Source organism: Micropterus salmoides, unplaced genomic scaffold (assembly GCF_014851395.1).
Source record: "Micropterus salmoides isolate LMB-PRFRI ecotype aquatic unplaced genomic scaffold, ASM1485139v1 Ms_hic_scaffold_4, whole genome shotgun sequence".
In the NCBI taxonomy this organism is placed as follows: Eukaryota; Metazoa; Chordata; class Actinopteri; order Centrarchiformes; family Centrarchidae; genus Micropterus; species Micropterus salmoides.
In genome coordinates, this window is record NW_024043372.1 from 34733537 (window position 1) to 34758411 (window position 24875).

The window sequence follows — 24875 nt, forward strand, 5'->3', positions numbered from 1 at the left end:
CCTGTACTGTAGCACTGAGAAACCAGACCGCATTACACGGGTCCTCCCTTCCTTTTCCAATTTAGGACTGCATATTTATAACAAAATATTAGGTAAGCTCAGTGGGTTTTTTTTTATTCAGCATAGAGATGAACTGGTTGCTAAAGCAATTACTCTGTAAAAAGTCGGTTGAGGTTATGGCTTTAGACCAATGGGAAGTCTGACAAAACTGAAGATGAACTCATCCTTTATTACATTCTCAGAGAGCAGTGATCTACAGCAGTTTGACACTCAGAAAACTGTCCTATAGAAGATTGGATTATATATCTTTTACATACACAAAATACAGAGGCAAACAGCTAAATTGCAACAAACAAGCATTAAATTAATTGAGTAAAAACTAGTGAAAATGCTTTTGTTTTGTTTTTTTACACACAACATTCACTACAATTCTGGTTGCATTCAATTCTGAATCTCAATCTGATAGGGATTTGATGCAGCACGTTTGAAAGGTGGGAATTTGCTGGCTCTTGAGCTCTCAGACTTGTTTAGATAAACGCTTTGGTAGAGATAAGAAAAAATAAAATAAATCCAGGTGCCTCCACATAGCAAATATTGACAGCAACATGTATACATCTCAGTTTCATCTTAAATACCTGGTAAGAAAAATGTGTGGAATGATGAAGGCTTAACAAAAGAGATGTGATAACACTTAATCTATACACATACTCCAGATTAAATTATACATTTCCATCACAAGCTAAACCAGAGCTCAGAGCCGTGGAACTGTGCCAATTTAAATTTGTCTTACTAAAGTAAATTTGTACGCCATCTGTACACTGGGGGTGAATGAGAAGTGTTTGAAGCTGGGGTTTGGACGAAGGATTAGGGCCACGGTCAGGTGCTTCTGCAGAGGGACATCGATCCTTGCCCACCACAGTATTGCAGGTTACGGGCAAGGACGTCACAAACAGCCCAAACACACAAACATACTCGGCAGTTGTGTGTGTGTTGGTGCTCCTCTGACAAAGACACACTGGTAAAGATGTCAGCAGAGTAACCCCGCTGTTCAGCAGGCTGCCCTCATATCAAGACTCATACGTCGTCAGCTCTGGATTCTCTCAGTCACCTCTTTGCTCCCAGCGAGCCTGAATTAGGGCTTTCACCGATTCAGACGCTGGCCACGTTGTTAGGATTTTCCTGAGAAACAACTGCTCTGTAAACCAAACAGCTTGAGGTGAGGCTGAGCTTAAAAGGTTGACCGGGAACTAAGATGAGAGGAGCTGGTAGGAGAGTCTAATATGAGAGCAGCCCACTAAACAAGCAGGGTTTAACCTCAGCAGCCGGCCTGGGTGATATCTCCACCGGAGCTCTTGGTCACCTCCAGAGTAGTAAAGATCTAAAAGGAAAAAGAGCAACACACGTCAGGCAGTGCAGCTTTATTACGCAGCAGGCTATTGGCAAGGTTCAAGGCTGCCTGGAACTAAACAATTAAAAAATAAAAAAAACACATTGGTTTCTCGGTGAATACTGCAGCTTGTTGTTTAAAAACTATAGTTCCATAAAAAAATAAAAACACCACGTGTCTTGCATTAATTTCAAAATAAAGATAAAAGGGCCAAACTTTGTTGCAAAATGTAAATGCTAGTAATGTGAAACAAACAAAAGACAACAGAGTAGCTTAATGCGCTATAGTTTTCTCCATAATACATTAACATAATGAATGAGTAATGCTCAGATATTTTAAATACGCTATCAACACACAGCATGGATCATGGTAGACGGAAACAATTGAAACTGAAGTATTCATTCAGCATCAAGATCTGTGAAAAACTAAACATGGTTGAAAACAGCCTTCCACTACAAACACACATTAATACTTTAAGCCGTTGCCGGTGGCTGCCCTGTTTTATGTATTCTGGTCAAATCTGTGTCTGGCACAGCAAAATCCTTAACACAGATTTAGAAACTAGTCAAATGAGGGGGAATAGTTGAGCACGATTTTTAGTTTTCACTGTTTTGGACTTCCTGGTATATTTGGGACCCAAGTGCAAATCTTTTAAAATGAGTGCGCAATGTACAGACACAGAGCTCTCTATTTGTGTTCAACATGTTTGCTGTGTTCCTTTTCCTGCTTAAAACGTTTTGTACATTGTGCACAGCATTTTTCCCCATTTCCTGCTTCTTCTTACTAGTCGGTCAACAGAATACTATTGCAACATGCTGTAAAAAACAGCTGATGTTTCGTTACACTGTGAAATGTTGGATAAGTGGTTAAGTATCACAATGATATTTTAGACTGGTCTGCAGTGTTAACCCAGTCTTAATTTTGCTCTTTCATTAGTCTAATGCAAGTGTGTTCACATGCGCACTAGTGTCCTGGTTTTGAGCCTGGGATCATTTGGGATATGAACCTGGTTAACCATCTCCCTGTATCCATGATTCTCACAGTATGCAGGTTTCTGATCACTGGTACGCACTTGTGTCTTGGCTCCTCAACATTTCAGCCATTACGTTTAGTACCAACCAATATCTGACACCTGCGGACTAGTGGCGTAAAATAATTTTTATAACAATGTAGTAGAGCAAGAGAGAATGTTTCAGAGAGCAGTAACCTGTTGGATATATACAGCAGTGAGGACGTAGGAAACAATGAGCGTGACTGATTAGCTAAAGCACTGAGCCCCGCCCCTTTAAGAAGCCACAGCATCTCAGCTCTGCTACAGCTCTGCGATGTGCTTAGATTTTATGCCACTGCAAGTTTCTTGAATTTTTAAAAAAACATTCCGAAATTTCACAGTAAACTGTCCTCCATTTTCAAGTAGGCAAACGTTTCTGTTGGGGTGACCAGAGTTTTAACAGGTTGCTCAGTCAGCAGTGTTTTTTAGTTTGAAATAAGCCTTTACCCAGAATTCATAGCAAATTAGTCAGACTTAAAATAACTGAGAAGCAAACAGCTTTGTGCAACTGGTTCATTTAAATATATAGTATATAAAGTATATTCATTTAATCTAGAGCTTAACTTGACTGTTTGTAAGCTAGAATTTGACAAGAGTGGACAGCTAACCAAACCGGACTACAGAACATTAAATGATGGAAGGTAAACAATATTAAAAAAAAATAAAAACAAACTTCTAATTAAATGATGGCAAATAATGACAGCGTTAACGTCTTACCTCAGCACAGGTTGGGTGGATGCCAATGGTGCCGTCTAGCTGCTCCTTGGTGACGCCACATTTCATGGCTGCACCGAAGCCCTGCGTCACCTCGCCAGCATTTGGACCGAGATAGTGGAACCCTATGACTCGATTCTACAGTGTGATAGTTCCAACAAAAGACCATCATTCACGTGACACAACAAGGGGGTACAGGTTGCTGCGGGCTCAGAATTTATACAACTGTGGAAAAGTAGTAATGATCTTACGTTGTCCAGTTTATTGCAAATGATCTTGCTGTAGCATCTGTTGTTGTCTCTGCCTGGCACAGTAAATTCCAGAGGCCAGAACAGACTGTGGTACACCTGAACATAAAGAGCAGATATCCCATTACTTATATGCAGGTGTTTTTAACGCTTATTACTTATGACACATCCAACAAATCTACCATGTCTGCAATTTGTTCTAAACTGCAAAACATTAAAAATAAAGAGGAAGTTCAGTTGGTGTGCAGTAAAAGTCTGTCTGAGTGTACTGGAATTGTGTAATATTACAACATAATTTCAGGCTGGTATATGGTTCATTCTGCATGCACACACAAGCAGAAGAAGATTAGTAAATCGTAACAGGGATAATCAGGTTTAAAGCAGCACCTTGAAGGAAACTGCAGACAAAACTAGTCTGACAGGATGAGTTCTTTAACAGGTAACGCCACATCAGCTTGCACGATAGCATAAAACTTACTAACATGACCAACTGAAATCAGCTATGTCTACTCATGTGAGAGTTTTAATGTCTTCATTGATTACACAGCAGAACTCGTGTCTTACTTTAGCCAGTCTGTTAGAAGGCACGCAGCCAGGTGAACCAGACAGCTAATAAATGATTCAGATGACTGAACGTGTTCGTTACCTCAAGGTTGTCCTGTCCGTACAGCTCAGTGGCTCTCTCCTCTGACAGACCACAGGCGCCGTACTCCAGTGGGGTGAAAACAGTGGTGGGAACATTGATGTAGTCACACTGCATAAAACGGAGACAATTAATAACTGTTTGTAATTTAAGTCCTCCTGTGGTCACATGTTGCACATCATATTAGTTCCGAGTTTTCATAATAACATTGTCTATAAAATGAACCTCACATTAGGAATTCCTCCTGGCATTGTTTTAGAAATATGAATCTCAGTGGATTCATTAAGGTGTTGATCATGCACAGCAGAAAGACTAATTCTATTATTTAAAACAAGTACAAATAAAAAGGCAACAAATATTCACCTCTTATTGTGGCACACCTAAATCACTAAAAAGCAGCCAATTGTTTTTGAACATGACAAAATCAGTTTAAGGGAGATCACAAATATTACTGTCTAGATCTGCTCTATATGAAAAGTGCAATGAGATATTTTTTGTTATCAAGTGTTCCTATATAAATGAAATTGAATCTCCAAGTTGGACTACTAGATTTTCATTAAGGATGCAACAAATCAATTCGATTTTTTGAGGCATCACAATTTTCTTCTTTTCATATGTTTGTACATCATGACCACATTAACAAGAGCATCATTTTCAATATAAATGAAGGAAAAGTCAGATGGATTTACTTCCACTATCATTTATGAACTGTAGTGTGTTTTACTGTTGTGCTGGTATTTATATTGAAACTTTAAGAAGCTCTGAGAATGATAGTTTCCTCCTTATTGTCAACATGTTAAAAATCTAACATGCTAAAAGTAAATCCTAGAATTTGCAGGTCTACGGTTTAAGTGTCTCTCAATGCTGATGTACCTTGAGTTTTGAGCCACTGTAGAGGCGTCGTGCCAGCAGCTTGCCAGCTTGAATGGCCACAGGTGTCAGCTCCCACTTGCCTTCCAGAATGTCTCCGATGGCGTAGATGTGGGGCACGTTGGTCTGCTCTTCATCGTTGACTGGAATTTTTCCATTCCTGGAGGATGGTACGGAGGTCAGTGAGGAAGAACAAACCACACTACATTTCAATTTTAGGCCTTTTTTTGTAGATTAAAATTACATTTCCTTTAGGAAAACAGTCTGAAAGGTTTGATTCTAGAGATGCAGCAATTACCGGATTTCAACATTAACCGCGCTTTAGAAACGTCAAGGTTAACCAATTGTAAAGGCTCCGCTACACCGAGTGTTTCTGTTGCACGAAACAAAACTGTTGCAACTTGCACAAAACGAAAACAAAGTTACACGAGCGGTGCACAAGCTTAAAGTGTGGTGCTTATCAGAGACATGGAGACTAACTGTTCGCTGGCTAAACTACGGCAGAGGGACCAAACTGTGAAGCTTCATTTCCACCACAGAAATGGCAGAAGTCGACAGTGTGGGAGCATTTCGGGTACACCAATACATTTTTTTAAATCGCTGCTTTTCTGAAAGGGCCTTTATGGCAGACAGAATGTTGTCCTCTCTCGAGACCTTCAGTCACTTACATCAAACGTTTCCTCCTGTCTGTGTTGAGAAAATGTTGGCAGGCGTAAATCACTAACAAAACATAAGGAGCTTGTAAACTTCCAGGACTGAACCAATTAACTGCATTTCAGTTCTTAATAACACTGCATGAGAGATGTTCTCAATTTCTTCATTCATTTTCACTAAAACTTATATGTACTGAAATATTATAGAAATATAATTGTTAATGTAATTAATTATTAAAAATCAACTTTTGTCATTACTAGTGAAATCAATTAATGCATAATCATGATAATTGTAAAACCGTGATTATTCCTCAGACTAACTGTACCAACAAAATCTGTAATCGTATCCCTATTCGATTCGTATTAATCATCTTTGGTTAATGTTAGTATTCATTCCAACTTATTCTAAACATTGTAGGTAACTACAGGTAAACCATGACATTTGTCCAAAGGAAATACAACACCTCTAGAAATGCAGCAGAGGGCCATCTAGCCATCACAGGGCAGAAATCAAATTATGCAGAATGGGGAAACAACTTCACCGCCACGCCACCGCCAAGCCATTAAACTGAAAATTTAACAACATGGCTTCATCAATGTGTTAAGGGTTTTCTGGGACAGTTCTGATGTCCAACTTGCTCGGAGTAGTGCATTACAGAGTAAAACGTGTCATTTCCTCTTGCCAGCAGGTGGCGCTGTAACTTAGAGTAACTATTGGCATACGGATGTTTTCAGGGCGCGACTCTTATTATTATACATGTAAAGTTTGGTGCAGATCTGAGCATGCACACTGAAGATATAACAACTTCCTGTTTCACGGCGAATCATCAATTTTGGACACCAAGCCATGGACACGCCCATAGACGATAACTCACAGATAGCACAACTTTTCATCGTCAGTGCCTTTAGAAGGCACAGCAGAAATTTGAAGTCGATCGGACTCAATCCCTAGGAGGAGTTTGTTAAAGTACGGCAACAATGAGCATTAAATCCAAAATGGCTGACTTCCTGTTGGGAAGAGGCTTTTTGGTACATGATAAATGTGCCACAGAAATTTTATACATGTAGGTCAAACGTGCGGCGGGGGCTGCTTCGTTAAAGGTCACTTCCTGTTGCAAGCAGGTGGCGCTATGACTGTGGGTGAAGGTCGGCTGATGATACACGGTGCAACTTTTTGAGCAATGTTGCTAGTGGCAAGTCCGACTATGTTTTGAACGGATAGCGGTGGTGCGGGGAGGTTGACGGAGTGGTGGGGGAAGGGGATTACAGTAGTAATCTTTACTCATTACCACTGACGTCAACATTGCCCAGCACCATTGCTCTAAAAGTTGCTCCATGTATCATCAGCTTTAAACACGTAAAATTTGATACAGATCTGAGCATGTACAGTAAAGTTACAACAACTTCCTGTTTCAAGGCCGTGTTATATTCTACACTGTACAGCAAAAAGAAAACCTGCTGATCGTCGCAAAACACACTTGCCCTTTAGCGGTGTGTTGGCTTCATCTGAATACTACTAAGGTCATAAGACTCTGGCATGTGACTCACAGAGTGCTCTTTCATGCTGTCTTAATCCATGCTGGCCTCATAGAACTATTATGTCATTCACAAAAAAGTGGAAAGACAACATCTCCTATGCTTGTAATATTTCAATAAATAGTCAATTGCAAAACATATGGCTGTATAAGAGTTAAATTTTAGTTTTCTAACTTCAGTTTAAAAGTGATAAAAAAGGACAACAGGAAATGTTAATAACCAATGAAAGACATCTACCAAATTAAGTCTAATCAGAAATAAGCAGTCGAATGCAATGTAATGACAACAGCACACCAAGCACTAGGATCATTTCCTTTACGGCATTAAACAGCTGCTCGTATACTGTACAGGGCCTGTCTCTTCTTGCCAACAAGACAACCCTCCTTTCTCCCTATCAAATCCCCCAACCCACTCACACACCACCCCTGCAGAGAGCCATGGGATGGCAATAACTGCTGAATCACCCTGACTGTACCATGAGTCTTAAAGGAACAGGCTGCCACATGTAACGGGATAGACATATGTAGAAAAAATAAAATGGAGATAAGAAACTTACTTGGGGTTGACTTTGACCCCTATCTTGTCCAGGCCGATCTTGTCTGTGCACGCGTCTCGGCCCACTGCTATCAACACCTGAAGAACAAAGAACTGGCTTGGTTAATTTAAAGGACGATTATTCCTACAGAAAAGTTGCTGGTGGTTTATTTATTTACACAAGAATGGCTAAAGATCAGCTTGAGACAAAATGCAGGGAGTAAAAACTAGAGAAAAGTAAAAAAGGCACTGCAAAACATTAATGTCTTTATTGGTTTAATATGATTATTTCAACCCTGCGTTACAGCTTTCTGTCCTGATATTTAGCATTTAAAAAGGTCAAATTATATCAGAATCGGAAATTTACTAAAATCAGAAACACCAAATCTACATTTGATCATTATTGGTCAATATAAACAGACCCTGAACCAACAAAATTATGGAAGGCCAAGTGATCAATATAAGTCATATAAATAAACTGCGTAAAATCTACATATGAACGATACTTTATTTACATATTCAAAATCCTTATTTTGAGATGCTAATTTTCACAAGTGTAAAGTTATTTCATATCATTTTACCCCAATGACACTTGTTACATGCCACTTTTTACTTCATAAAGCACTATTTTATTTCATGCCACGTATGACAGTGGTGTAAGTCAATGCTCTCCAACCTTTCAGTTACTCAGAGAAAGACACCTCCAAAAGGAGAGTAATCTGAGTAATCAAGATCATCCTGTCTCACAATGATGCGGAAAAACTAGTCCTCACATTTGTTATGTTTAGACTGGATCTCTGTAATTCTTTATTATCAGACTGCTTGAATGAGTCCCTTTGGACTCTTCTGCTGACCCAGAATGCTGCGGCGCTTGTTCTGGCAGGAATCAGGAAGAGAGATCATATTTCTCCTGTTTAAGCTTCTGTGCATTGGCTCCCTGTAAAATCCAGACCTACAAAAGCTCTTAATGGTCAGGCACCATCTTATCTTAAAGAGCTCATAGTACCTTACTGCCCCACCAGAGCATTGTAGCAATCCAGGGTTCCTAGAGTCTCCAAAAGTAGACTAGGGGCCAGAGCGTTCAGCTATCAAGCTCCTCTCCTGTGGAACCAGGTTCCAGTTTGGGTTCAGGAGGCAGACACCATCTCCACATTTAAGAGGAGGCTTATAGTTAGTGCTGGCTCAGGTGAGTCCTGAACCATCCCTTAGTTATGCTGGTACAGGCCTAGACTGCCAGGAGACTTCCCATGATGCACTGAGCTCCTCTCTCTCTCCCACTGTATGCAACTTCATCCCATTAATGCATGTTACAAACTCGACTTCTTCCCTTTCCCGTAGAATCTTGTGCTTTCTCGTCCCTCTCCTCTCTCCTCCTGTCACTTTGTTGTTCCTGCTCGACCCCCTTTGCTACAATTATTCCCACTGTTATTATTAACAATACTATAATTATCAGTAGCATTATTCACTTTCAGTCTGTACGACCACTACCTGTACTGCATTTATTTATTTTACATTTCATTCATATGATGACTTATTGCATGTCGTCTTAATTTAGTTTAACACTTTGGGATTCGATACTGAATTGGTCAAGAAAGAAACTTCCACAGTGCTCAACAACAGTCACACCAGTAACAGAGTTCAGGGAAAGTTCAGTACATACAGTGTTGTACTCTCCCTCGATGATCTCATTGGTTTCTGTGGACTTGGCCGTCACCTTCAGTCTGCCAGGAGTGCCTGCTTCCAGCTCCTCTACCTGACATGCACAGATGCAGGAAAGTCAGAGGAAAAAATAAATACTTGTGCTTCTGTGAAATGTCTAGCTGAAGAATTAAACTTATGATGCAAGATGGTACACAATAAGTCTGTTGCTGTACAGTTACACAGTTCAAAGTCTGCTGGCTACCTGTTGCTACCATAGACTGTAATAGAAGTGGACGTAGTCATCGTGACGTCACCCGTTGGTTTGTGGATTGAGTTTGGCTGATAGGGCGCCGAAATGTTGATTTTTTGTAACCAGCTATACTGGACGTGACCATATTTGGACAAGATGGTGGAGCTAACAGCTGTGTGTGGAGCTAGCTAGCTTGCTTAGCTAAATGGAAATGTATTTACGTTAAATTTACGTCATTTTAACTGGGATGATAATTTTGTTTAGCGAACAACAGGCTTAAAACTAAATGTACTCACCAGAGAAAGTGAACAGCCAACTACTAATAAGGAGTAATGGGTACGAGTCACTCTAGCATGATTGACAGGTCGCCATGGTAAAGACTTGTCAATCATAGACAGTCCCGCCCTGAAGCATACTCTGCTTTATGGTCTATTTTCCTCTAAAAAGCTACCATATTTAAATAAATGAACGCCATGTTGTATTGTAGAAGACTTGAAACTAGCGATTGAGACCAGAAACTCATTAGGAAAGTGTTTACTGAGGTAATAAATCAGCTGAGAAGTAGGGTCATTTTGCCATTATTTCTAATGGAACTGGACTTCTTTTTGTAACCGGAGTCGCCCCTTGCTGGATTTTCAATAGAATGCAGGTTTAAGGGACTTCCGCTTTCGATTCTCTTTTCAGCTCTGGAGGTTCGCGCACTATATAACATTGAAATCCCTAGCAAGAAATCCATTGCGAGAATAATGTAGTGTGTACCACATCACAACAACAAAACTCTTCAGCAGGCTAGCTATAAGAAGAAGCAAAAAGTATAGAATGAAAAATGTAAGTTCTTTGGAAGAAGCAAGCAAGAGAAAAAGACTGATCGAGCAAAAGACTGGAGAAGAGTAAATATCGGTATGGCTTTCACTCTTTGGCGTGAGCTTCAAGAGCTGAAAGGATGCAGAACAGATGCCGAGCTTGCCTTCTTCCTGTAGGACAAGAAGTAATAACTTATTAGCTGGCTTGCTTTGTCTTGTGTTGTCCGCTTGTTTGATGTTTGCCTGTGCTAGCAAGTTGTCACTAGGGCAAAATCAGCCAGGAGGTTTCACAGACAGAGGTTTACCCACCATCTATAAATTTAGAGTTGATGTTAGCAAACTAATTAATTAACTAATAATTAATAATGTTCATATTAAAACATTTGATGGGTTTTGTCCAGTTCTGCTGCAGCCATATTTAAACTAACATGCTTTACTTTGACAGATTGTATTTTAGCACCAGCAGCATTTTCACTCACCCACACACACAAGTCTTGTTAACACTCACCTTTATAGGGACATATTTACGGAGGAACTTGACACCGTGCTCCTCCATGTGCTCTCCGGCACGGTTGGCCATGTCCTGGTCAAAGCCTCTCAGCAGTATGGACCGGACCATGATGGTGACATCGAGACCCAGGCCAGCAAGGAAACCACCACACTCCAGAGCCACATACGACGCCCCTATCACCAGGGTCTTTCCCGGACAATAAGGTAACGAGAAGAGGTCGTCACTGATGGACAAACACAGACCGACAGCGAGGAGATTAAATAGAGACTGGGTAACACATGAAGCTAGGGTTGGCTACATAATGGTATATACCATGAAACAGTAGAAATTTGACCCCACTGTTTCTACTGTTGGCTATAAAGGGTCTCTGCTATGTCCACCGCCCAAAAGAGAGATATTAATCTGTTCAGTTAGGAAGCATAAACAGTTAAAACTGTCCAGTTGGACAACAGTTTTATTTTTAGTGTGTTGTTTTCATTCATTAAGTCCTTGGCTGTGTTCGAAACGGAAGGCAGTTGCCTCGCAGACAGCTGCCTCAGAAGGCATCACTTACAAGTAAAGGCAGCTCTGTTTACATTAGTTTCGAACAGCCTTCTAGGGCAGCACTTACGGCAACGTGTGACGTCAGCACGCCGTCTTCCGTCTCAGAAGAGACGCTAGCCTTAGCATAAGCTAACTAGCTATTGAAAAGCCAAACGGCTAACAGACACCTCAGAAATCATACTGAACAAACTTGGTTGGTTACAGTCACAGGCTGATATGATAGTTCAGTGTTTAGTTCTCGCGAGATTTTCAAAAATCAAAGCGAGAAAACTACTAAAAACCTTTAAAAATGTATATTTGTGCACAAATTCAGCTTGTTTGTCTGCCATCTTGACCAGTTTTCGAAAGCTCCGGCGGCCGCAGACGCGCTGCTTTATGGGTAACAGTCAGCATCAAGTCATCATTGATGCTGCCTTCAAAACTGGCCGTTACTGGGGCAGCTTGAAGGCATCTCAGGAGACAGGAAGAGATCGTTCGAGCAGTTTCGAACAGCACTCGATGCCTCGCTGTCCTGTTGGACACCTTCTGAGACAGGTTTAGCCCGTTTCGAACACAGCCCTTTCTGTATGTCCCCATCCAGGCTGTGGTCGGTTCACGAAAAATGACAATGACGAGCAACTTTATGCACACGGCTGCTTCTCCCTCATCTGTCTCCACCGACATTAGCAGGCAGGCAAGAACAGCTACTGGTGAGCGTCACGTAGTGCCCAGAGAACTTGATATGGAGAGGGCAGAAAAGATCCCTGGCAGCTTGTGAGAAGTCCCGGTATGCCAAAGTGTAAAACGTAGAAGTGCTGGTGCCGGCCCACTTCAAGCACTCAAAATTGACGGAACTCTTCTATAAAGCCATAGTCCACCGATGGATTACATTCCAACAAAAATGGTCTGTTATGTTGGCAAAGGTCCAAACGACCCAGTAAAACGCATTATTATTATTATTCTAAAAATACTGCAGACTGCTGTTGTGTAGTTTTAAATTATCCTAACTACAGTTCGTATGTAAACAAAAAACAAGCATAAAACACGGATATACGCTGACCTTTTGTTTGACACTTCAATTGACCCAAGAGAAACTTCCATGGCATTTCCGCAGCCAATGAGTGTCCGCATTGTCAGGAAATGCCAGTCCCCTTTCTTTCGTGTACACACCGAGCCAACAATTGTGCTGAGGACTGGCGCTTCACGCATAGACGTCACGCGACAGTGAGACACAAATACGTGAGAATATTTTCCACAGACATACTTATATTGTTGAACATAAAAACACACCGCACCGGAATTCCTGCACAGCGCCGGAGAACTTTAAGCCCTATAACTGGCAATTGTGCCCTCACCTGGTGATGCAGTACTCCTTGTCTCCAGGAATGCCCAGGTAGCGTGGCCTCTCGCCTGTAGCTAAGATAAACTTAGCTGCCGTGTAAAAGGTCTCTTTCCCTCGTTTGTTTGTTGCCTGTCAGAAAATACAAACAGATGCTCTGTGATATTGAGGTGCTACAAGGAACACAGAGCTACAATGAATATGCAATGACTCAAACAGTATTTTTTTTCAAACAATAAAGGGTGTAGGGTGTTTTGAAACGTCCATCTGCTTTGGATAGTTGGTGATGTGATTACAAATATGAAAGCCAACATCAATGATGAAAGGCAAAAAAAAAAAAAAAAAAAGGGGAGGCTAAATATTTAGCAAAGCCTGTTCAAGAAAAGCAAATAGGATGCCAGAACAAGTTAGACAACATTTCAAAGCAGACTCACATTTGACCAAAATAAAGATAATGCTGTTTGTCAAGTCTGCTGAAACTGGAACTAGGAATGCACCAAAATGTAAATTGTTGGCCGAATCCAAATGTGAAAAACCTTCCCGAATACCGAACAAGATTTATTTTACCAATTTATTTTTACCATTGCATCAATTAAATAGTCAAAATGTGCTTTTTACTCGGTGTTTCCCACAGCATTTGGAGAGACTATGGCGAGTGGGTCCGAGGCCCGAGAGGGTGCGGTAAAGTAAATTACGTGTGTCCATTTACTTTTAATGGACACATGTAATGTGTTTTATACTTTGTGTGAATATAATCCAATTAATCTTATTTCCATCCTGTACAGACACCTTATTTTGAAAACCAGACATTGTCACATGTGTACCCTTGAGATAAATTCATCAAGTCCAACCCAATTTGATAAGTAATGTACAACTGCAACACTTGTCTTCGTACTCACTTACCTTGATTTTATGCGGTTCAATGAACTCTGCATAGGCATTGACATAGTTGACATTCTTGTCTCTCAGTGCCACCCTATATCCCCAGTTCAATGAGCCAATGTAGTTGTTCACAGCAGTCTTCATCGTCTCCCAGTTGTGTTTCACTGAGTACAGACAGACAGACGCCCATCAGTGGAATGACTATTGACACGGCCTGCCTCTAATTTACCACGTCAAGATGGTTTGATGTCCCCCCCCCCAAAGTGACGACCTGGGTCAGTGCTCTGAGCCCTCACCTGTCTCGTCAAACTCCCAGCCGAACTTGCGTGCATCCTGCATGGCCGTGCCCAGCAAGGCTGTCTGATGCATTAGCTTCTTGGGAATGCAGCCAACGTTCACACAAGTTCCACCGAGACCTGATCACCACAGCAGATCCAACCAACTTATTTTCAAATACATAATTAATCACATGCATATTGCTAGGTATCCTAAAGTGAAAGTATCTTACCCCAGGTGGTTCCCTTTGGTGTGGGCACAACATAGTCCAGTACCATGGCCTTCTTCCCCAACGTAGCTGCTTCCTATTGTCAGCAGAGTCAATGTTACCGCACCATTACATCCCTAATGTACCAATACGAGGTTTGTATGCAAGTGGAAACAGGCAATGACTCAAACGTAACTGTGTTTACTGATTACAGCATTACAAGATCACCTTCAGATTTTTAAGTTTAGAAACCACAAACACAACAAATACAAAATTGCACAACAGAGCAACATCCACTACAATAAAGCTTTTAACAGTAACACTGGGAATGTGTTGCACTATATTGTGTCACCTTTGAGCAGGCCAGGCCTCCAGATCCTCCTCCGATGACGATCAGGTCGTAGTCATAAGCTTCATTTTCTCCGCTCAGTAGCTGCTGCAGGCTGCCGTCTTTATGAGCCTGACAAACATTAATACAATCTATCAATACAGCACGTATGCATGTTGATCATGTAGTGGCGATATGCAGCTGCATTATCCAGTGGACACTTCGAATTAAGTCAAGAACGTTAGGGTTAGGAAAAGTTGAGGCTGATACGGATAATGTGTGTTAGGTACACCCTAAAACCTACCGGCACACTGCCGGCTTGGTGTGTGTTCCCCCCCCCCAATTAGGACACACATCTCCCTAAAGCAAACTTAAACAATGGCTCCAAGTAAACAAATGACCATGTACACCAACAGCATGATAAACACCACAGATCACTTAACACTTGCAAATATAGGCCTTTGCGCACACAGCAATGGAACAACCTGTAACTTTAGTCAAGTAGCTCTGGGGGCAATTTCCTGAAACTAAATTTCAGCACCGCTCAGAATGAGGTACTAAATCCAAGGAGACCAAATATTCAAGGAGAAGTAATAGTGTAAAGGTTGTTTGCAATACAGCAAACACCAAAATGAATAACATATTTAGATAAGCACTGCAAGGTTTTTGTTTCAATATACAGGTGATGATTTTAGGATACCCTGAGTAATGTGAGTTTTGTTGCAACGTTCTGCATTTGTATTACATTTCCCTGTAACTTTAGGATAGTGGTGGTATTTTCAAAGTCATGTAACATTTGCAGTAGTGAGCTGTTTGTTTCCACTTTGTAGCACAACTAAATGCTGCAATGGCAATATAGGAAAAAAGAAAGATCTTCTGCCCCAAGTTTCTTCACTGTCACTTCTTTTTTTGACGTTGGAGCAAAGAGAGCAGGACCACCAGTTGTGCATCTGTCCCGATGGACGCACCTGGTTCTAGAGGGGTGGTCAGCAGCGTGGAAGCTGGTCTAGTGTCGGTTTTGTAAACTCTTTTAGCTCCATTCTGCTGACCTCCTTCCACAAGTAGGGCTCTTCTGTTAATTTTACAATACTTGAGTTTAAAAGTCACCACATATACTGTAAATGTCAAAGAAAATAAATGAGCCATGTTTCCATTGGCGTCTGTCCCACACCTAAACTACGCTTGCCACATTACCAAGCGAAGCATGAAAAGGACAATGTGTCACTGTGTGTTGTTGGCTTTTCCAATTGTGTATATCTGAAACCTTTTGGTTTGTAAAACAAAATGACCATATGGATTATTATAGGTTCAGGTTAAGGGAAGGTCCAGATTGAAGATTTACAGATTTCCCATAGTGGAAAGGAGGTAACCGTTTGTATTAGTTAAATTTAAATGAAAAAGTTACTGTATTAACACCTAAAAGCTTTAAAAAGAGGAATTCGAACACAGCATCTACACTGCCTGCGGCTTATGCTTTGACCGGTATTAGATGGACGTATGATAACTTGAAGCAAAATATTACGGTTTCACTGTACCACAATAACAGCTTTAAAATTTGTTGCTTTTAAATGTCTGTGTAAAAAATATAACTTTCTACTGAACACAATACATTTTATTTTTGAGCAACATATTCTACTGCTGCTAAGAACAACAGTGTTTCCCATTAATTAACGAGACCATGGCGGCCCGTCATAGTCCAATTTGCTCCGCCATAGTTTCAAAATGAACCGAAAATATTTTTACACGTCTCATAACAGTACAGACCTCTAACTAACTTTGTTTTGTGGCCGCACTGCTTTAGGCTTATCCCCCGGACCCCCCAGAAGCAAACAAGGAGCCACTAGAGGTTAGCTCACGGGAGACTCACGTTCTTCATTGTACTCTGTACGGGGCGGCTGCGGCTCAGGACGTAGAGCGGGCTCCCCCGGTTGCGTGTCGAAGTGTCCTTGGGCAAGATACTGAAGCTCGAATTGCTCCTGGCGGGTGTTCCGCCAGTGTATGAATATGTATGACTGGTGAATGCAGATGTAGTGTAAAAGCGCTTTGAGTGGTCGAAAAGACTAGAAAGGCGCTATACAAATACGGAGCATTACATTTACATTACTCTCACGGGTCACATTTCTCCCGAATTATGAGTGTGTTCACAACTTTCTGTTCTTTTCTTTGCGGTTTCTAGCACTGTACTATACAACTCAATCCCTACCTCTCTCTCCCCCAACTGTCCACTCAGACAAATAGCATGCACATAACTCAGAAGAGAGCTTGTGGTCCGGTGGATTTCAGGTGTAAGAAAGGGAAATTGTGAGCAGATGATAGCGAGGTAGAGGAGGAAGAGAGCCACATGTATAATAATGGCTTTTGTTAAGTTTTTTCCTTCACCGTGGCTCCGTCTACAGCAGAACTGTGACAACAGCTGCTCTAGATCAATTCCGATCCGAGTGTCCAGACTCAGGTCGCATTTAAAATGATCCAATCTGCATCGGATTTGGACCACATATGAAAGAGGTCCAATTCCGAACTGGAAAAGATCAGATTCCATGTGACTTGGCCTGTTCACACAGTCATAAAAAGATCAGAGTCACATTAGCCTGCAGTCTGAATGTAGCCTTTGACATGACAAGACACAAAAAAACAAAAACACAGCTCATACCATCTCAGAGTAACGAAAAATTTTAGTGGTTTTTAAACTTAAACTTTTTCATAATGCTGCTAAGACTCCATTGAAGCAAGTTTGCCTGCCCATGCAACAAGCTGTACAGACAAATAGTGCAGCCGCTGGTTAAACAAAGACAAAATAAGAGGGCCCTCCAGACATACCGTCTTTCTGCATCAGGACACCACATATGGCCGTTATTCACAAGTACTATTTGCTCACAGGGAACATGCATTGCACACTGGCATGATCTCTTGGCACACCTAGTTGTTTTTTGGTTACACCTTCCTATCCTGCCATGTCTGCTATGACAAAGGTTTATACAGTTTTTCTGTGGTTGGGAGGGAAGAACACAACAACAACTAGTGTGTTGAGCTTTAAATGTCACTTGAGCCAAACAGGCTTGTTTGTACTCATTTCTAGCATTTGAACAAGTTTGAACACTTGATTGAGCAAAATTTCACAGCAATCATGTGTTACAGAAAAATGCAACATTCACAGTGATGTAGCCTATGAGACCAGATTTTCAGCACCAAAAGAACAAAATCCCTTCAAGACAGTCAAATCACATACACACATTTGTTCCTCACCTCCATTGTTTTGTCACAGCCGCCAATGTGCGTCTTGTTGATGAAGACATTAGGAACAGTCTTCTGTCCAGTCATCTCAAGCAACATCTCCTGGTAGTGGGTTCCATCCTCTGACAGAAGGGTAAATGTTGTTTAAATGCAGATTCATTATAATAAAATAATATAAAAAATAAGAAAAAGAACAGAAAAGCCAGTGAATTTACAAAATACATAGTTTTATGGCGAAACATCAAATTTCAACGCCATGCCACGAACACTGTCTTTAATGGATCCTAACAAGTTTTTCTTATTAGCATTGCACAGGTCTTCAGATTGCACTGCATAAATTTGAAGATCTGATCACATTTCTAGGTGGAGTTTGTTGAAGGACAGAGCCAATCAAAACCAACACATCATATTCTATGCCATGCCACAGACACCACGTCTGATAAATCATTAAATGCTTCTGAATGTAGCATCACAACCATCTTTAGAGTGGACAAATGTTAAGTAGATCAGATTTTATTTCTAGGAGGACTAGAAAGTACGGAGCCTTTAATGGCAAAAGATTTCTTAAAAAATAAAAATGTCTGACTTCCACTTGGGTTTTGGGTATGGCTCCAAGAGGTTGAATTTTATGTCTAGATATAGCATGAAAACAGATCCTATAAAGCTACAATGATAACTGGAATAAAGTACAGACACGTTTTCTGAACTTAGCAGGTAGTTCAACTTCCTTGCTTACTTTTCTCCAAGCAATCTCCTGTGTTGTTCGGTCTATACAAATATCAACAATACCCACAGAGCTCTGCCAGCTACAACAACAACAGTGGGGCTGGAAACAGGCAGCTCGCTGCTGAGAACCGCCAATGACGATACTGCAGGCACGTTATATCTTAATGAACTTCTCCTAGAGAATTAATCCAATTAACTTCAAATGTTCGCTGTGGAATGAAAAGAAAGCCAACAATTGACCCTTCGCTAAGCCACGCCCCGAATACACAGCTGGCCAATCACAGCGCAGTATGGGACTGTTGTCTTTTGTCTCAGTCGTCGGGGGATGTGGTGGTTCACTTGTACTGTGTGATTGGTAGGCTGTAGCTTCTTTAATTTTTTCACATCTGTTTTAGTCAGTTTGACAGCCTGAATACAACCTTCAAATCTATAATGCAATTGCAAAACTGTCTGCTTTTTTCTGAGATCGCTTCTTCCAACAAATTTGACAATATTTCTCCGGGGAGTGCAGTAATAGACAGTGGCAACGCAGACAGTTTGTCTGACTTATGCGGCATTCAGACCAAACGCAACGCTCTCCATCGCTGGACAACTGTGTTCACACAATGCGATAACGCGAAGAAACACAACTCGCCATTACTACAGCTGTATGAACCCAAAGTAAACATTTTGCTGTGATAAAATGGCAATAAACGGATCAAACTGAAATAACTACAGTATGACGCAGATTTTTTTAACATCTGAATTCGTACTTTGTCAGGTCTGTCAGCAGGACAACAAATGTTGGTTTTCTGAATGGAGTTTGGATCAATCAGGGCTATGCTATGCTAACTTTGTTACAGTAACATACAACGATAGCTGGAATAAAGTTACATAAACGTGTTTTCTGAACTCACCAGGTAGTTCAACCTCCTCGCTTTCTTTTCTCCCAGCAATGTCCTGTTTTATATGTTTTTTTTAATAAATATAAAGTAGTGCCAAACGACGCTAACAACACTGGAACCGGATGTGCACAGAAGCTAGCAGCTGAGAAGCTCGAGTGAAGATAAATCAACGTTGTAATCCCAAAAACTGTAAACTGGGTAACTGTAAGTAAAAAGCTAATTTAATAAAAGCAGTTTACTCTGAGCTCCTCCCGCGAGCAAACGGCGTAGTTGTCAGAGCAGAATCCAGTCCGACTACGTTTTTTTTGTCCAAAAGCTGGAGCGCTGCTCCCTGCTCCTCTCTCACAAGTTTAGCAGCTCTTTACAGGTGTCGTGCCAAAAAAGTGATCATCTGCCGAAAACTGATTGCCGTCTGCTGGAGCTGTATTGCCCAGTCTCTTCAATCACTTTCTGGCAAGTGAAATAGCCTACTGCATTTTTTGGATTGTATTGGCCATTTAAAAAGGTATTTTAAGAGGTAAAAAAGTACTAGGTGAGCTATAATCTGTCAAATATAACTCTACTAAATCAACTAATTTCAGGGCAGAAATAACCTTTCAGTCAATAAAAGGCTTCACAAATTTTCTGGCAAGTGAAATACTGAGACCTGGGTTCGATTCCCACTGTGAGACATCCACCATGAGTCCCTGAGCAAGACACTTAACCCCTAGTCGCTCCAAAGGCGTGCAACCTTTGACGTGTATAGCAATTGTAAGTCGCTTTGGATAAAAGCGTCAGCTAAATGAATAAATGTAAAAAGGTATTATAACAGGTAAAAAAGAGTGGATTGGTTGGTAGGCCTACACAGCAAGTAAAACAATGCAGAGTCATAAGGATAATTGCAATTGATAATTGGCAGTAAGTCATGTTAATTAGGCTACAGCCCGTTTTCCAAATATAAAGAAAGATATTACACATAGGCCTACCAAACATCACAGAAAGCTCACTTCGTTTTTGGTCTGAAAGCACCATTAGCAACAGTAACTAAGGTGGGCAGGGCTTATTGAAGGGTCAATTCCTTTAATATCTCTACATTTGCTCTGAATACCTCTGTTTGTTTTAAGTACAGTACCACCTTACTGAGTAACAGATGATACACAAATGATATGCAAAAATAATACATGGTGAAGAATGACATAACAAAATGTGTTTACCACTGAGTTCATAATTTTCTGTATCAGCAAACCTCCGAGTCTCCATCTATGCATGGCCACTTACTGCTAGTGCAGACAGGCTGTGCTCAAATAGCATGATTTTCAAAAAGGTGTCTGTAGTCAGTTTAACCCATGGTTAAGTCTGTTTACTAGTCAAAGTTTACTAGCAATACAAAGCAGCACTGTGCAGTATAATATTCCCGCTAATTTAGGCCGAAGATCAGATATGGCACAAAGCCAAGCTATCTTCAGTGAGTGACTCAGCACGTTTTGTGTTCTGCAAAGGAAGACCACAGCACAGTCTCGGGTAACGCAACATTCCTGCTATATGATGAAGGACAATTTTCAAATGTGTTGGCAGAAAACTGTTTCAAACTCAACCATGTAGGCAAGTAGTACAAGATGAGATAAGGGGAAGTCATCAAAACACAGGTGAAAAAACATCCATGAAAAAGACAAAGCAAAAACTAGGCAAAATAGACACAAAATTACCACACAGAAAAAAGAAATATAGGTACATGCACCTTTTTATAACACAGGCATAGTGGGTAGGGGAAACAAACACTAAATAAACAAGTGATTAGTATACACCAAGAAAGATGCAAACATTTTTCCCCTGACATTATCCAGCAACCATGGCCCCACTTGCTTTTTCCATTATGCCTGAACATGCGTTATTAATGTACATTAAAATTATAACTTTTCCTATGAATATACATTTTATATTACGACTTAGAGGTGAATAAATAGTTTTTTTTAAATCAATATTGCGACTTGAAAGAGCACAATTAGCTAATCGTGAAGACGGCGATTAAAAATGTAGGTTAAATATACATCTGACCCGTTTCAAACAGTCATGTAGTTACTAATTCATTCAGTCGTCATCCTTGTATGACAGACTTGCTCCCAAATCACAAGCGCCATCCGCCTCCTGTTATGGTCCTAGTCGCCAATCAGAGCGGGTGCAGGGCGTTTACGTCACGTTTACCTAGGCTATATTATCATTCTGTTTATACAGCAGCCTCCATTATGGGTTATAGTTATCAAACATTAACACACAGACTTGCAACTACATTATAGGCTGTTATTAAACATTTATTCAATGTTCCACTGCTTATAAATGCTAAATATGCAGAGTATTACCAATTTTAGGGCTGAAAAATTCATTGAAATTTGACCAAAATCGCAATATGGCCTACTGTTAATTTAAAAACGCAGGATGCTAGGGATGTGACAAGAGCAGATACTTCGGTACCAGGTCGATACTGAAATTCTAAAAACATGTGTGTACTCATTTTGCTAGGAACCAGAGGTACCGAAGATCCAACACATGGAATAGCAAGTGCAGCTGCCATGACAGCTCCGCCTTGACTAGTTGAATAGAAAAGAGATGGAAAGCCAAGTGATGTTACTTTTATGGCCGTTACCTTCAACAGCTCATGTCAAAGCCTAGATTTCTCACAGTTTTCGCAGCGCTAAGAACTCAAAAGTCTGTCCAACACTCCTGTTACTGTTGGCAGAGTTAGGGACCGTCTCAAAAGTGCAATACAATCCACTTCAATCATCAATAACTTTTAACCCCCCCCCCCAATATAAAAATTAAGTAATTTAATACTTAAATATGCACAGTGCAAGGTTGTAATTTCAATGGCTTGCTTATTTATGAACAAACTGACATCAAATCCCCCCTCGTAACTTCCACAGTGGTTAGTTTTTTTTCTAATTCAGTGTGTTTATTAAAAAAAGTGTATGTTGAAGAACATGGGATTTTTGGTAGCGTTTGTATTTTTTACCTTGGTATCGAATGGGCTACTAAATTTCTGGTATTGTGACATCCCTACAGGAGGCACATTAGGCCTATTTATTAAAGGGCGTTTTAAATGATATATTGTGTGCTGCAGAGATATCCTGGCCTACATATCATATTCAAGAGACTTTCGATGATGTTAACCTGCCATTTAACATTTAAAAAAACAAACAAAAACAAAACCACATCTTACCGATTAGATCCAACTCCACCACATTGCACTCGACATTCAGCTCTTTGAACAAGTCTTTCACCTACAAAAGACAGAGATGTGAAAATGTACATCTCCTGACATTGTATTCTTCTCCAAACAGACACACCAATAACTTGAAAACACCCTTTCCTATTAGCCAATATTCACTTAACATTGCGCTATTGCAGAACATTGAAATACAACACATTCATCATTTAAATTAGTCAAAATACAGGTTTGTGTCAATAAAACCATAACTACAACCCTGTTACTTGTTAGCTAAGCCCATCTGTGTCTAACTTAGGTTAGTGGAATTTTGCCATAAGAAACTATTAACGTTATGTATAAATGAAACAGTAATGTGAGCCGAACGGACAGTGCGTATTCTAGGTTAGGTCTAACAATTACTAGGTGTTAAGTTAGCTATGAACTAGAAAATATGAAACCAACTTTTCTCAGAAGAGCGACCACATTCAGATAACGTTAAGCACGTTTGGTCTCCACCAAATGTCGATTTAACGGTAATTATGTTTAACGTTTTGATACAAATTTTCAAGCTAACGTTACAAACTCCAGCCAGAATAAACGTTCTGCCCTCATTAACTTAGCAAGGATACCCAGCAATTAGACCAAGCCCGTGTAAGTTATTTTGCGGTAGAAGATGGCAGTTTCCGACCGGCGTTAACTTTAAGCAAGCTCTCCCCCTTCCACAAAAATAAATACCTTACCTTTACACAATACGGACAGTAACTTTTGCTGAAAACCACCACTTGATTGGAGTCAATAAGCTGTTGTATCCGAGATTTGAGTTCATTTTTCCCGGTGTCATTTTCGATGGGGGGCATTTTCAGTTGTTTCCGTCTGCTGCCTGCGCAGGGCAAGCTTCGGCTGACTAGGGAATTAACAAAAACGCAGTTACACAGCACCAACTCCCTCTCTTAGTCAATGTACGAATATCTCTACGTGTCACTGTCCTTTTTCCAAGAAAAAAACAGAAAGCAATTGAGCCGCACGTTTTGACCTCAGTAGTTCCTCTCCCTCCGCTGGAAGCAGTTAGTTTACCAGCCGCGCCAAACGTCCCTCACCATTTCTTGCCTTGCTACTTTGGGTGCACGCGATCTGAGTCACCCTGTTTGCCGCATATTCCGTTGCTCACCATTGTCAAGAGGCAGAACTCCGCCCACACGGTCTGTGCCGTGCTTCAAAATGCATCTACCCACAAAACGTCACAGGGTTGCTATTTACATGCCGTAAAACACGATAACGTTTATTCCCCCCGACTTATTCTTATTAAAACCAAAGTATTTAATCAGACGCGTGTTTAGATAAAAAAAAAAGATCTGACTAGGTGGGCTAAGATTACAGAAATATGGGGGCCTACAGGCGCCTCTGAAAGAAAACTTATCCTAAATTAAGAAAGAAGTCAAGCGAAGAACAGGGTGGATGTATTAACATTAAATATTGATAGCAACAGAAGGTAAAGTCGATCATTGATCATGTGGTACGTTAACTCTGCTTGTCTGAGTGTCCGGTTGGTCCATGAGCAAACAGTGGGTTATATATTGCCATCTGCCGGTGAAAGCAGTCTATTACAAGTGACAAGTTTTCTGTATGTCAGTGGCTCTCTAACATTTTCAGATCAAGGACACCTAAAGTGACACAAATTAGACCACAGACCCCCATTTTATAAGATTTTGTGCAAGTTGCCCCATCTAATTGTATTTTTGCTTTTAGATGTTTTATTACAGAAAGTGTATAAAACCTAGTAGTCATAAATTCTGTCTTTGTGTTATATATAATAAACTGTTCCCCTTTGTGCTGGGGTCTCCGTGGTATATATTCCAAGCTACTTTTAACTACTACTCAAATCGGTCACTTATAAACTAAATGTAGCCTACCTTATGTAATAGTGATGGGAAATTAAAAAAATCATTGAAGCTAGGGCAGGCAATTTCTATAAGAAGCATGTTTTGTTATGTTTTTGGAAATTCTCTTTACATCTTTACATCCTGAAAGCAATCAATAGATCAAAACGGTATCTGTGGCTGTGGCAGGACTGTAATAAGCGTGTCCAATAATTGTATTACGAATTGGGGGGGGGGGGCTGTCTACATCATATTAATCTAAATCCATAACCCCCAAACCACAAAAAGTGAGTAATTGTTTAAGAAAAGGGTCTCTCTGACTTAGTATTGCACAAGAGACAGGTTAATGAATGATTAAAATGAAAGTAGCAGAGATATCCTAGTCCCTAATATGGGCTCTGAAAACGCCGGCTCCTTCCTACATCTCCCATAACGCTACTTGACAGCATCTTTTGTTAAGGCCTTTTCAGACATGACATGATTTCCTCTGTGCTTGCTGTTGGGTTCAGCACACTGTGCCCCAAAGATCAGTCATCATCAGTTGTGGTGCAAGCACGGGAGCGGTGCACTGCTGGGTGTC

At 40.6% G+C, this 24875-nt stretch overlaps 1 protein-coding gene across 2 annotated transcripts; it reads right to left on the minus strand.

Moving 5' to 3' along the window:
• Positions 1-209: 209 nt before the first annotated feature.
• On the minus strand, positions 210-23564 carry txnrd3 (thioredoxin reductase 3). Of its 2 annotated transcripts, XM_038696374.1 has the most exons (17): positions 23444-23564; positions 23159-23322; positions 22431-22491; positions 17640-17749; positions 14421-14528; positions 14093-14165; positions 13881-14000; positions 13606-13748; positions 12719-12834; positions 10839-11064; positions 9297-9389; positions 7659-7735; positions 4917-5073; positions 4047-4154; positions 3404-3499; positions 3156-3290; positions 210-1378 (listed from the first exon to the last, which is right to left on the minus strand). In XM_038696374.1, the coding sequence occupies exons 2-17, from the start codon at positions 23273-23275 to the stop codon at positions 1316-1318; spliced, it is 1803 nt and encodes a 600-aa protein (XP_038552302.1). In that variant the 5' UTR covers positions 23276-23322; positions 23444-23564; the 3' UTR covers positions 210-1315. The 2 variants fall into 2 exon arrangements, with proteins under 2 accessions (XP_038552302.1, XP_038552301.1); XM_038696373.1 differs by having other exon boundaries at positions 23159-23516.
• Positions 23565-24875: the final 1311 nt, after the last annotated feature.